The sequence below is a fragment of the Muntiacus reevesi genome, chromosome 3 (assembly GCF_963930625.1).
Source record: "Muntiacus reevesi chromosome 3, mMunRee1.1, whole genome shotgun sequence".
Taxonomy (NCBI): Eukaryota; Metazoa; Chordata; class Mammalia; order Artiodactyla; family Cervidae; genus Muntiacus; species Muntiacus reevesi.
Window position 1 is genome coordinate 3,024,613 of NC_089251.1, and position 14,446 is coordinate 3,039,058.

The 14,446-nt window shown below is 61.0% G+C and overlaps 1 protein-coding gene across 1 annotated transcript in view; it reads left to right on the top strand.

Moving 5' to 3' along the window:
• CCDC187 (coiled-coil domain containing 187) overlaps positions 1-7,688 on the top strand; it is a 52,444-nt gene extending 44,756 nt beyond the window's left edge. Inside the window, exons 20-25 of the mRNA XM_065928729.1 lie at positions 517-605; positions 796-865; positions 2,481-2,617; positions 2,928-3,046; positions 3,571-3,701; positions 3,912-7,688. Of these exons, the coding sequence (XP_065784801.1) occupies positions 517-605; positions 796-865; positions 2,481-2,617; positions 2,928-3,046; positions 3,571-3,701; positions 3,912-5,749 (2,384 nt within the window). The 3' untranslated portion in view covers positions 5,750-7,688. The remainder of the gene's footprint in view (positions 1-516; positions 606-795; positions 866-2,480; positions 2,618-2,927; positions 3,047-3,570; positions 3,702-3,911) is intronic.
• The last annotated feature ends 6,758 nt before the right edge of the window (positions 7,689-14,446 follow it).

The following is a 14,446-nucleotide window of genomic DNA, read 5'->3' on the forward strand; positions in this document are numbered from 1 at the left end:
TGTAAGCAGACAAGAGGGGGCGAGGGGGTGGGGGGTGAGTTTCAGGGGGGCTTGGAGACCCTGCTCACTGAACTTCTCCGGCCCCCAGGGTCACCCTGGGGAACGTCTCAGAACCCCAGGGTGTCCTGGAACACCGTCTGGGAAGCACAGGGGGGAATGCTGAGGGGCCTGTGCAAACAGACCTGCTGGGCAAGTGAAGGAGAGGAAGGTGAGGAGGGGTTAGGAGTGGGGCGCTGGGGTCCCAGGGAACAGTGGGCCTGGGCGCTCGTGGGACTGGTCTCTGAAGATGGAGGGGCAGGAGGACTGGAGCGTCTGGGAGACCCTTCTGGGAGACCAGCTCTGCTTGCTCTGCAGGTCTGGGGGTTCCCCCATGCTCTGGAGGGCTCTCCACAGGTTCTGGGGCCTCCCCTTGAGTACTGAGGGCTCTCCCCAGGTTCCTCCCCCCTCCCCCCAGCTCTGGAGGGCTCTGTCTGAGGCTGGTGGAAGCCACAGTGTACGGGTCTGTATGTCTTTTAGAGCCAAGGGGGCAGCCTGGTGTCCCTCTGCCGGGCCTTCCGCGGGCGACCTCCCTGGACACAGGATGGCCACCAGGCCCAGCCTCTCCTGTACGCACACCCCCAGAAAGCCCTTCCACCTCTTTGCCCACTTGGGGGGACCCTCCCCTGTTCTGCCAACCTGCGCCTGATCTTGGTGGGGCCCCGGGCTCAGTTCCTGTCCTGATGGGTGGTCCTCAGCGCCCTCCCCGCGGGTGGCTCCTGCAGGATGGCTATCTCCCATCCCCCCTTGTATACACAGGCGGGCGACGTGGAGGGCAGCCTTCCTGCTGCTCAGATCTGGCTCCTGCCGGTGAAGGAGCCACCCCCGGGTAAGTCTTCCCATGCGTGAGCCTTGCCAGAAGCTCCCTCAACTGGGTGTGTCCCCCCCAAGGCAGTGCCAGCCCCCAGACAAGGACAGGGAGGCCCGGGGGAGACCATCTGAAGCCTGGCACAGGTGGGAGATGCCCCTGCTCTGTGCCTCTTGGGGCGACGTGGCCCCTTTTCTGCTGGAAGGGAAAACCCTAGCCTGCTCTGCTTGATGTGGTCCCAACTTGGTTTATCTGGTCCAGACCTTTAGTGACGTGGGAACCGGCGAGCCGGAAGTGTCTTCTTAGCTAAAGAGAGCTTTTTGCACACACTGATTCCCAGGGTGGAGCAGACTCATTCACGGCTCTGGGGACCCCCAGTGGTACGTTGGGGACAGCAGGCTGGACAGCCCAGGGTGGGGCATCCCGGGGCCCCGCCTTGTCTCAAAGCCCTGGTGCCACCCTGGAGCTCACCTCTCAGGCCTGAGTCCACGTCTTGGGCTCAGAAGCCCCTGTCAACAGCCCCCCCGGGAGCAGCAGAGAAGTTGTTCAGACCAGTTGTGTGCCTGGGGGCTCCCTGTGGTCTGGCCTGGGAGAGCGTCCTCAGGACAGATTGGGGCAGATGGGAGGAGGCTGGAACTGCCCTGGGGCATTGGACCGCCTGAAGAGCTCGTGGTGGGGGTCCAGGACTGGCGCTGGCTCTGTCTGACCTGGCACTGAGCCTGCCAGGGCTCCCTGGGTGACGCCCCGTCACAGGCCTTCAGCTCGACCCACAGCACCTGGCCCTTGTGGCTTCCCAGGTGGCTCAGTGGTGAAGAATCCACCTGCCAAGCAGGAGACGCACATTTAACCCCTGGGTCAGGAAGACCCCTGGAGAAGGAGATGGCAACCCACTCCAGTATTCTTGCTGGGAAATCCCACGGACAGAGGAGCCTGGTGGGGTACAGGCCATGGGGCCGCAGAGAGTCAAACACTGCTGAGCGACTAAACAGCAGCAGCAAGCGTGGCCTTCACCGTGGGCCGCGGACAAAACGGAGGCATTCCCGTTGGTGGAGCTTCCGCAAATCCAAGCTTTAGCCAAAGAGCTCTGGTCCCCTCGGGCTTGTGGCCTTGGGACCAACATGGACCCCCTGGCCTTGCTGTCCCTACCGGGTCCCAGCGTGGACTGAATGTGTAGGAAGATGGTAAGTCCCTGGGGCTTCTTGGCAGAGACCCCACTGCAGCCCTCCGCCCCCACTTTGCCGACCTTCCAGCTGTGCGGTGGTGACCTTAACACGTCCCCACACCTCCTCCCTCCCTCCCCCGGCCCAGCCCCCCAGCCCAGCCCCGGAAGAGTGGACACGGAGGAAAAGAGCAACTGTGCAGAGGGTCTGCAAGCTCCACCCAAAAACAACCATGAAGAGGGCTTTTAAATCTACATTGTAAATGCTGTCTCTAAAGTTTCTCCTGTGACTTCACATCCGTAACTATCCGACAAGAGGGTAATTTTAGGAGTAGCTAACCTTGTATTTTTCCGTCCTCACTCTAACCAAACACAAGCAGGTGTGGTGGCTGTTTGGGACGCTAAGACTGTTTGCATGTGGTTTCAGCATCCCGGGACCCTGTGCCCGCTGCATCCTCTGCCTTCTGTGCCCCCTAGGAGACCCCCAGACCGGCCCCAGCCCCCGGCCGGCGGAGGAAGAGACCCGGGCTCTGACAGGAAGCCCAGCATCACACTTCCAAGGCCAGAGTCCCTCTCTGAGCGCAGGGCGTCCCCACGGCCCCCAGGAAGCCCGTGTGAGTCTGGGCCTGGCCCTGTGCTCTCTGCGGGCCGGGCGGGGGCCCTCGTCCATCAGATGCAGGCTGTTGATGGGTGGGATCTCTGAGCCTTCTCAGGGTAATCTTGTCTGCTGACAGGTCTTTGGAGCCCACTGGGAGGAGGGACGTCTGATGGGCGGGTCTTTGTGGCGCTCTTTGGGGGACAGCGTTTGTTCCTTAACTGTGGTCACAAGAACACAGGGGCTGTGTCCACAGCTAAGGGACACGGCCTGAGGTCCAGCAGAGGCGGCCCCACCCTGACCGTGGCGCCTCTCCACGGTGTTTCCAGCAGGTGGCTGAAGGCGGCGGGAGTCCCGCGGGGTCGGAACCAGGGCCGGACTTTGCCGGCAGCCCCGTGGAGGGGCCTGCCCCTGTGGAGGCTGCTCAGAGCTGCTCAGGGGAGCAGAGGTGTGGGGGACCTGGAGGGCGGCTCGGGCTGGGGGGGCCCTGGGGCCTGGAGACAGTTTGGCCAGAGCACCCTGCCCTCCTGCTAGGGGACACTCACCCGCTCCTGGTGCCCTTCATGCTGGGCTGGGGCCGCTCTGCACCCCAGCCCACCCGCGTGCCCTCTTGAGTCTGACCCCCCCGCTTAGGAAACAAAGACGCCCCCTGGTATGTCAGCCCAGGATTCTGGGTGGGGGCAGCTGTAGGGGTCCCTCGAGGGAGCGCCGCCTCTGGATCTCTCTGATGGTGACTCCCAGCTGCCTGATCCAGGGGGTACTGAGGCCAGAAGCCCCTGAAGATAGACCGCGCTGGGGGAGCCCTGGCCTCTGATGGTCACTTCCGCTGGGGGACAGACAGCTGGCAGGCAGGTGTTTTAAGCATCTGCAGTGGCTGAAAGCCCCCTGCGGAGGAGACTCTGGGCCCAAGGGAGGAGGCTCGAAGATGGGGCTCCCTCTGGGGCACCCCAAGACTTCACGCTGTGCTTGCAGGGTAGAGACGTGTCAGCAGGAGAATCCCCACGCCCCTTTCTCCTGCCTGGAAGCTGCCCTGCCGACCTTGTCTCCTGGTGACGCCCCCAGCCCTTCAAGGGCCCTGCTCTCGCGTGAGGACCAGTCCCCAGGTAATGGACCAGCTTTCCAGTCAGAGCCAGCCCACTCCCACGGCCCCTGCCCTCCCCACCGCCTGGGCACTCTGTCTTCACCTGGGGTCTTCTGCTTTTGATCCACCGGCTTGGGGGCCGTGGGATATGGGCTGTATCCTTCCCAGGGTTGGCGGAACATCCTCAGCGTAAAGGTGGTGACATCATCCCTAAACTCTCCTTTCTCTGCAGCAGCTGAGGTGGCAGCACCCCCAGCCCCACACGAGGGCGGCCCCCTGGCCTGGCTCACGGCCCTTTGGGACCTGGGCTCCGAGTCCACCCCCAGCGCCTGCTCAGAGGCGTCTTCTCCATGGTCCACTGCCGCCTCCTCGGCGAGCCTCCCGTCCTGCCCTTCTCTCCAGGAGTTTCAGAAAGCATCCGCCATCCTGGTCCAGCTTTCCGAGAGCCCCACCTCCCTCTTGGATGGGGAAGCTGGGGACACTCCGGCCACAGACCTCAGCTGGGCTGGGGGGCTCCCTGCTCTGGACTCCTGGGGGTTCCACCGGGGCAGAGGGCCGGAGACCTGGGAGGGGCTGGAGGGCACTGAGGCCCTTTCCGGGCACGGCTCTGGCACTGGGGCGGGCGGCCTGGCTCCGGCAGGGGGTCTCCCTGTTGCCCAGTCTCTGTGGTCGGGGTTGGAGCAGTCCGAGTTGTCCAGCGAGGTCTGGGGCCGGGAGAACCCACGGGACCCTGGCACCGGTGCCGGGCCAGCCCCAGGGCGCTGCTCGCCTGTAGGACGTACATCCCACTTGGAACAGGTTGGGGTGCCCCTTGTCCTGCCTCCCTTCCTGGACCCAGGGAAGGGGCGGGAAGATTCTGGAACCAGTGGGAGCCCGACCAGTGGATCAGATACAGGAAAAGCTCAGCGGCGGTCCCGGGAGGCTGCAGGAGCAAGGCTCCCATCCCAAACCTCTTCCTCGGGTGATTTACACTTGACCCTTTCCTTCCCCTCCGGGACCTCTGCCTCTGAGTTTGGCAAAAGAGGAGAGGCGGCGCTTCCGCAGGCCTCGGGTGGCTGCCCAGAGGGGCCCTGGGGCACTCACCCAAGTCCTTCCACTGATGGGAAACCTCTACAGACCTCCTCTGAGCCTGAGGTTCTCTTGATGCCAGGGGCTCCTCCTGGGGACCCCGGTGGGCAGGCAGCCCAGACAGCTGAGAGCTGGGCCCCTGGGTGTGGGGGAAGCAGAGCCCCCCCTGTCCTGGAGGAAGCCTGCATTCCTCTGGCCGGCGGCGTCTTGCCTGAGATCCTGTCCCCGGTGGACGAGGCCCTGTCCCACAGCAGCTTCAACCTCCCGCCCTCCACCCAGAGGGACGCTTGCCTCCCTCCTCTGCCTCCCATCCTCCCAGCGGACGGAGAGGCCGACCCTGCCAGCCTCCACTTAGAAGACTTCCCTACCCCTCCCGAAGATGCTGTGTGTTCTGGGGGCTCGCTGGACACCCCAGAGGAAGCTGCCTCCCTCATTATGGGAGAGTGGTCCTCCTTGTCTGGGGAGAGTCTGTCTGAGTCACCATCCCCGGGGCCCCAGGAGGAGGCTGGGCTCTGCCTCGGGGTAGCAGGACAGGGCAGAAGCTTTGGGGAAGAGCTGGGTGGATCAGGTTCCGTTGGGAGGGACCAGGCCATGGACAGCCGGTTGTCTGAACCGGTCAGCTTGGGGTCTCCCTGCTGTGGGGGAGCAGGGGATGCCCCGGGGTGGCTCCCAGTGCTGTCAGCGCAGTCCCTGACCCTGTCCAGAGTGGCCTGTGCGTCTGTGGGGAGTCTGGCGGCTGGGGACCCAGGACTGCCTGGCTCCGGGCAGGGGGACCCTGCTCCGGCTCTGGGTGCCGGACCGCACGCTGCCCTCCCGGGCGTGGAGAGAGCCGAGATGGTGGACCTGCTGTCCGCCCAGCTCAGCAGCAGGATCCTGAGGGACACCCTGGCCGTGCTCTCGGAGGCAGCGCCAGCAGGCAGCCCGGCGACAGAGGGGCCCAGCCGGGGCGTGCGGGCTCACACGGCGGCCACTGGGCGGTCGTGGGGAAGGCTGGACTTCTGAGAAGACGGGGTGGTGGCGGGGGGCTGCGGGGACACAGACGTTGTCTGTGAGAGCCCCCTGCCCGGCTGGCCATCAATCGAGGCCTCCTAGACTCAGCAAGGTCCCGGACACGTTGCGGTGTGACTGTGCGTTAGCAGGTGCGTGTGTGTGAGCGTGCCGGGGGCGTCAGGAAGCCTGGACTTGCCCTGGGTGGGGCCACCTGTGGGCGGCTGGCTGATACTGGGCCATCGAGTGGATGTCAACTGCAAATTGGCTCTGACCCAGAGGTTAAGGTCAAAGGGTGTGTGGGACGCATGCAGATCTGGCCAGGAGGGGCTGCAGGAGCAAGGCTCCCATCCCAAACCTCTTCCTCGGGTGATTTACATTTGACCCTTTCCTTCCCCTCTGGGACCTCCGCCTCTGAGTTTGGCAAAAGAGGAGAGGTGAGGAGGTCACCTACTGGAAGGAGACGGTCCCAAGGAGGGGGGCCGGGAGCAGCCCCCTGGGGTTGCACCTAGAGACCACGTGCCAGGATGGGTTGCCGTGGGCCTCAGGAGGGGTTGAGAAGATAAGAGCACAGCTTTGGGGGGTCGGGGAGGCCAGATGCTGAGGCTGGGGGTTACGTCTGCACTGACACGCCCTCTCAGATTTGCCTCGTTGGGAAACCGTTGGTGGGGATGTTTGCCTGCCTCTGATTTCTGAAGGATAAACCTGGTGCTTCCACGGCGTCCAGCTGGCGACTCCGGGCTAGGAGGTCCGTGTGCGTCTCCTTGTGCAGATCAGAGGAGGCGGCAGCTCGGGGAGAAGTTCATTTCGCCGGCGGCCAGGTCACCCTCCGCCCGGCCTCTGGGCTGGAGTGGACCCCCGCCTCCTCGAGGGTGCTCAGGACGCCTCCTGGAAGAAATGAGAGCCCCTTACCAGGCTGGCCGTCGAACGGGCCCTCCTAGATGCAGCAAGGCCCCGGTGGGTTCCAGAGGCGCTGGCGTGTGGGCTTCTGCGCAAGGCGCTCCTGCAGGGACGGCCTCGCAGGTGTCCCCTTGCGAGAGCGCCTGTCCCCCTCAGCACCAGACTCAGGCGGGCGTCCAGGAAGGTGATGCCCACTCAAGTACCAGGAGGGTTTCCCGTGGGAAGGAAGTGGGGAGGGGCTGAGACGGGAGGATGGGGCGAGACCGCCGGGCGCGGGCCGCAGGGACGTGGGTCTCAGTAGACTGGGCGGGGGAGCCCTTGGGCCACCTCGGGGTGAGACCAGGGCAGCTGACCTTCAGGGGCTGAAGGACAGGCCACTGCAGCACTGACCTCTCCCCGCAGCCGCCCCACGAGCTGCTGGTGGGCTCTGAGGGGTCCCTGCGGCCCCCTTGTCCCCCAGAGCCGTGCGGAAGCGCCGTTGCCCGGGCACAGGCCACTTCAGCCGGCCCCCCGTGTCCTGTCGCCATTCCCGAGCCTTGTCTGCAGCCACCCCGCCTTCCCCAGGAGGAGCAGAAGGCTGCATCGTGTGTGTGTTGGTTCTAATGTGAGAGCGCCTCTGAGCTGGTGCTCCAGGGAATTCACTGGGAACCAACAGTCTTCTCAACGCCCCTGCTCTGTCCCTGCCCTCGTGGGGCTGGCTCATTTTAATGTTGTCAGTCTTTCTCTCCTGAACTGTTGTCATCTGCGCACTTGGAGGAGAAGTAGCTTTTCAGTGAGCCCAGCAATCAGCTCTTTCATAAAAGGAAGCAGGCACTTCCCTGGTGGTCCAGTGGTTAGGGCTCTGCGCTTCCACTACCGGGGCGGGGGGTTGGGGTCAGTTCAATCCCTGGTCGGGGGACTGAGATCCCACATGTCACACAGCGTGGCTGAAAATTAAATTAATAAAAGGAAGCAGCTTTCAGATCGGCTTCTAAACTTCTGACGTGGTTAGGATTTCTTGAGATAAGCCTCACGCTGCGCTTGATCTCAGAAGTTACTCTCCGCGTCCTACGGCAGTCTCTCCCTGCGTGTTGTCTAAACCATCCATCAGTTATCCATATGGGCTTCCCAGGTGGTAAAGAACCTGCCTGCCACTGCAGGAGATGCGGGAGACCCGGGTTCAATCCCTGGAAGATCCCCTGGAGGAGGACATAGCAACCCACTCCAGCATTCCTGCCTGAGAAATCCCAAGGTCAGACGAGCCTGCCAAGCTACAGTCCATGGGGTCACAAAGAGTCAGACGTGACTACACACACATCACTCATCTACCTATCATCTATTTATTGTTTATCCATCATCTATCATTTACATCATCTATCAGTTGTCTACATGCATCAACTATAGCATCTGTCCATCCATTCCCAGTTCTCAAATTGGAAAATACCTGCTTGACAGGGAGTCCAGAGTCAAGCAGTCGGTGGCGTGTTGGCCTAAGGCACATCGATGTCCTGGTGCTGGTCCAGGATATGGCCCCCGTGAGGTCCTGGGAAGTCAGCTGTCAAGTCAGAATGACAAGAACTCTTCTCCTGCAGCCCTCACTCCACTTTAGGAGAGGAACTCATTCACTTAGCATTTATAGGACCCGGGGGAAGAGACCCAGACTTTCCAGTACTTGTCATTTAGAGTGGGCAGCGTCTCCAAAGCTGGCCTGGCAAAGCCTCCAGGTGCTGCCTCTCAAACCCCCGTAGAATCCTGCAGGCCAAAGCAGGAACTGCCTACCATTGTCTCCAGGCTCCAGCCTCTGGGGCAGCCACTCCGAGGGACCAGCTCACCGGCCCAGCCTGCATTATACCCCAGCTCACGCAGGACGGGATCAAGGTCCTGGGGAGCAGCAGTCACAACAACCCATGTTGACTTGACGCCCGATCTTCTCAAGCCCGCCTGAGAGCCCAGAAGAGGTTTGGGCCCACTGGGGGGAAATGTGTGTGCATTCTCCACCTACACAATTTTAGGACAAATTTTGAGCTACAGCTTTCTTATTGATTTCCCCCTAGTTTTCTGAACAAATTAGTCTGTGATTTTTTATTTTTATTTTTTCTATTTATCGCTGACCCTTTCGGATTTACGAGGCCGTGTGAGAGGAATTATGTATTTTACACACATCACGTTCGGTCATAAGTCTCCCACATCGAAACCCGGCAGATTTGCCTCAGATTCGATAGTCTTGGGTCTGGCCGCTGCGGGCGGGGCTGATAGCTGGGCATCAGGCATGGCCATGCCCGCAGCTGGACTTGGGGCCTCCTAGGAGCCCAGCAGGCACGTGTGTCCCTGGAGTCACTTTGTGGCCCCGTGGCCCCTCGCCCTTGAAGGGAGTCTGGTCAAGGAGGACTTGTATGAAGACCCTGGCCTTCGCCTTCCCATGAGAGCTGGATCCAGGGAGCTTGGGGTTATCCAGTGACTGGCCAGAGGAGGAAGACTGTCCACCGAAGCTATCAGACGTGCTTAATCTCCGCCGACGTTACGTGTGTGGAGCTGAGGGCTGTGGCATTCAGATATATTGACCCGAAGCGAGACTTCAATTTCAAGATTGCTCCCTCCAAGGTCTCACCATGCTCGCCTTGGCTCCAATCCCTGTAACCTCTTGGGCCAATAAATCTTGATACCAGCCTCCAGAGAAGTCATTATCTTTCATAGAAAATGATTATTTCTCCGTTAAACCCTGCACGGAATTTTCCCGTGATCTGTCTCCATCAGCCTCCCCGCTTAGCCGTTCCCTCCTGCGTCAAATGCCCAGGACCTCACCCCCGGCGCCTTAAACTCCAATCGCCAGACGAGCTTTACGAGTCCTTCTGACGCCTGGCCCTGCGCAGCCCTAACAGCCACAGCATAAAATACAGACGAAGGCCATGGCAGCAGCTGGGGGAGGCCGCACGCCGCAGGAGCACGTGGGTCCTCTTAGAGGGTGCCCTCCCCGCCCTGTGTGGGGGCGCCTGGCTCCCGCAGGGCGGGAGGGGAGCGCGCTGGCCCTCCGCGGGAGCTGGGGCCGCCGGGTCAGGTTCGCCTGCAGCTGAGGGACAAGGCCGTCCTGTGAGTGCCCGACAAGCGGCACCTTAACACCGGTTCCCCTGCAGCAAGAGGTCCCAGAGGGTCTGCAAGTCCCACGTCTGTCCCCCGTCCCATGCCACCCACCCCACCCAACCATCAACCGCCAGCCTGCTCCTCTGCCTTGGGCCCCGCCCAGCGGCCCCCTTGCCCCCAGCGCCGTCTCTTAACGCCCCCTGAGCACAGCAAGGAGTAGAAGAAGTGTCTGCAACACGTGACTGCAGGCTGAGGAGCAGGGCAGAATCACACATGCACCCGGCACCCCAGCCTCCCTCGGGGGCTCCCTGGGCACCCCCCACCCGTCCTGCTGCTCACCCGCAGCAGATTAAGGGGCTTCCCCTCGGCCGTGTCCGTTCAGGTGATGTGGACATTTAACAACACCAGGGCCAGCTCCATCTGCGCCTTTGGTTGCGGCAGGGATGCCCACCCCCGCGCCTCCATGACTGCAGTCCCTGCTCTCTTCATGGCGTCATTGTGAAGACACAGAGGTCTGTCCCCGCCAGGCTCCGTCCCCGGCACGTGGCAAGCACTCAGGAACAATCCTCCTGTAAATCTGCTGGAGAACGGCTGGTGTCCTCAACCAGCTGAGCCTGAAACCAGCTGCCAGCTGAGGGGCGTGGAGGCGGCACCCACTCCAGTGGAGCTCGCCTGCCCCTTCGTCTCCCACCCTTGTGCAGAAGCTGCCCCATGAGGGGCGTCTCGGAGAAGGGACAGCCGGCCCTGACCTCCAGGGCTCACAGCCACCCAGCTGGACGCCAGTCGGCATGACGGGGTGACTACCATGGGGGAGACTCGGGGTGGGGGGACGGGAGTTCTGCCTTTGTCCCGGTCAGGGGCATCAGAACAGCCCCTCCCAGGTGTCGGAGGCACCCGGGCTAGAGGTCCCTCTGCAACATACATTCCATGGGTCCTTAACCACTGCTCTGGGCCCTCCGAGGCCCAGATCTCCCCTCTGTAAACAAGAATGTACGTGCGTGCAAAGTCACTTCAGTCGTGTCTGACTCTTGGCGACCCCATAGACTGTAGTCCGCCAAGCTCCTCTGTCCATGAGATTCTCCAGGCAAGAATTCTGGAGTGGGTTGCCATGCCTTCCTTTAGGGGATCTCCCCGACCCAGGGATCAAACCTGTGTCTCTTATGTCCCCTGCATCGACAGGTGGGTTCTTTACCACTAGCGCCACCTGGGAAGCCCCGTAAACAGGAATACCAATACCTCATTTCATCTAAGATGCAAAACCTCCTGACATTTTATTCCCTTTGAAGTCAGCGTGCATCTCACAAATCTGAGAATTGCCTCTGGTACCTGATGACCGCCTGGCAGCACAGACAATTGCCCAGGTGGGTCTCAGTGTCCCGAGAGCAGGTGCCTCTCCCGCTGGGAGGAGGGGCAGATTGAGGAGGGTGCGGGGTGGGGGCACCCGGCTTCAAGCAGGGAAGTGGGGCCTGGCTAATCCATGGAAGCCAGTGTTACGGTTCTCAGACACAACCTACCACCTCATCTGAATGCTTCTGCATGTGGCTGCACTTTGCAACTGAGGCCTGCTTTTCCTAAGAACTTTTCATTAAACCAATCGTGTGCTGTGGATTGGAGACACTGGTGTTGTTTTCAAGGTCAGCCTCCCAGTGCTGGGCTAAGGCAGCACATAGGCCCACTGGATGCCTCAGACAGCTGGGGTCCCAGAGACCCTCCCTCACCCTCCTCAGTACCTGGACGGGGAATACAAGAGCCCTAGAGGAAGAGCTGTTAGTGACAGTAGGGCTTACACCTGGGACTGGGAAGGGTCACGGTCCTTCCAGGGGACTTTGAGTGTCTGCTAAGGCCTGAACTGGATGGCATCATCGACGCAATGGACATGAGTTTGAGCAAACTCCGGGAGATTGTGAAGGAATGGGAAGCCTAGTGTGCTGCAGTCCATGGGGTCGCAGAGTCAGACAAGACTTAGCGGCTGAATGACGACAAGGCCTGAGCTGTGTTCCCCACCCCCCACCACCAAAGTCCTAAGCCCGACGGGATGGCATTAGGAGGTACCTTCAGGAGGTGATCAGGGTTTGATGGGGTCACGAGGGTAGGGCCCCCACGATGGGGTCAGGGACCTTACGAGACGAGACCGTGGAGACGCCTCCCTCTCCACGGGCAGCACAGAGGAACGGCCAGGGGAGCACAGGCGAGAAGCAGTCGGCCGTCTGCAAGCCAGGAATTGAGTCCTCACCAGAAACTGACCATGCCCGCCCCTGATCTTGGACGTCCAGCCTGTGAGAGACATTAACAGACGCCCGTCTGTGGTTTAAGCCACCTGGCCTGCGGTGTTCTCTTATGGCAGCCTGAGCAGATGGACACAGTGTTCAGAAGCCAAATCCCTCCTGCAGAGAGAAGCAGGTGAGGAGGTGACCCTAGACTCCCTCCCGACAGCCCAGCCTTGGCCGCCTTTGCCAACTGTGTGACCAGATCCTGGTCTACCTGCCCAATAATCCCCATGTGACTTGTGGTCATGCCTGTGGTCAGTGGTTTGGGAGGGAGGACAGGGAGAAAGAAGCCGGGGCTGCCAGGGAGTCAACCACGCCCTACCCAGACCAGGTCCACTCGCCGCGTCCTTCCCATCCTGGATTCTCGGTCTTGATCTCTGCGTGTCCTTCCACCTTCTCCCACTGCCCTCCCGCCTCACTGCTGCTCCTTCCTGCCCCCTCCTCACCTCAGCCCTGCATCTGGAGGCCCGGGGCTCAGCGTGTGGCCAGACTTCTCCAGTCCTCACTGCCTCCCGTGGGGACCTCACCAGCCCCCACTTACCGTCTGAGCCCCATTCTCACACAGCCAACCAGTGGTGCCAACCGCAGATGGTGCCAAGGTCTGCGGAACTCAGCAGGTCCAGGCGCACTTTGACCTCCACTCTCAGCCCTGCATTGCTCTCCCAGCGCCTCCCCTGCAGTCTTTCATCTCAGCCAAGGGTGGCTGCATTCTTCCAGCTGCTCTGGCCAAAGCCCTGCAGCAGGTGTGACCTCTCTGTCGCACACCCTGGATTGAATCCACCATCTGTCCCACCCTCACAGCTGTGCAAAGTCCCACCCTTACAACCAGCACTGCCGCCTGCCTCTTGGTGGAGCCCCACCATCTCTTGGAGGGCCGCAACAGCCTCTCGGGGGGCTTCCCCTCCCACCCCTTCTAGCCGACAGTCAGAAGGGCAGAACCATACAACCCTGCTCAAAATCCTCACTTGACCACCTTCGCATTTGGGGCCAGGGCCCTCCTCTGGGGAGGCCCTGTGGGGTCCTGCTCTCAGCTGCTTCTCCAGCTCCACGCCCCCCTCCACTCGCTGCCCTTCCAGCACACTCGCCCCCTCTGCCTCAGGGCCTTTGCACGTGCAGTCCTCTGCCTGGGCTGCTTGCCTCTCTTCTTACCTCTTTCACCCACAGTCTCCCTCTCTGAGAGGACTTCCTGAGCCCCTGTGTACGGTAGCCCCGCCCTACTCTACTGCTTTTTACAGCACTTATCTCCACCTCACAGGCTTGTTTGTTTTGGGTCTCTCTCCAGGCCCAGTGACTTGGGCGTGGCTTTGCGTCCAGGGATTGGCGTGTAGCAGAAGCCCAGCAAGTGTTAGTGAAGAATGAGCGGGTAGGGGGCACACATGCCTGCACCAGGGGGCTCTAGTTTGGATCCCCTTAACCAGGGTTTTCTAACCTTCGAAACATAAACAACAAAACCCTTTTCAGACAAAATCTTACGAAGCATCCCACAATGCAAAGAGCAGGGGGATGACTGCATGGCTATAAAGTAGTTTGTGTTCAAATCGTAGCATGTACATATTTAACTGCTGATCCCCTATGATAGCAAGGTGGCCTGGAACATGGGAATCTGAACTTCCAGGCCCACGGAGGATGGATGCTGACTCACGTCCGTTCTGTGGTCCACTTCCTTTCTTTTCTGTTTTCGGTCACATGGTTCAGAGAAAATCTGATATGCACAAAACAATTAGGAATAGCAATAGAAAAAACAGGTCTCCCGTTAAATTAAGTAAACAAATCGTAGGAAGCTTTCTTTCCTAGGTTTGAAGGGCAATCAGTCCTGAAGGTTCTCAAGTTTAGCTCTGTAACACATCCGCGGGGTTTGTGCGGTAAGTTTTGCAAGTTTTCCAAGAGTCAAAAATCTCAGATTAAAAAAAAACAAAGTCAGGGTTGCAGACCCTCCGAAGCCCCAGGTAGGGTTGCCAGATATAACACAGGAAGCCCAGTAAAATGTGAATTTCAGTTGAACAGCGAAGCGTTTTTAATCTAAATGTGTCCCATTAAATTTGCATTTCAGGTATGATACATATTTAGTAAAAACACCTCGCTGCTTATCTGAAATTCACATTTAACGGAGCTTTGCTAAATCTGGCGACCCTAATACGGAACGGGGTGAGGCAGGGGGCGGTTTGGGGGCTCAGCGCCCCCTGCTGAGCCCTTGAGGATGGGGGCGGGGCGAGAAGGGGCGGAGCCTGTGACTCGGAGGCGGGACGTGAGGGGCGGGGCCTGTGTCTCGGTGGGTGGGGCCGAGGGCGGGGCCAGGAGGCGGGGCGAGGCGGGGCCGTGCCTGGAGCTCGGGGTCCGAGGCCGAGGGGCGCCTGGGAGGCGGGGCCGAGACGCGTGGGGGCGGGACCCGGCCGCCGGCGGTGGGGGCGGGGCGCTGGAGGCGGGGCCCGGCGCGCGCGGCGCTCGTGACGGCGGTTGCCAGGGTGAAAGGTCAGGCGCGGCGCGGCAC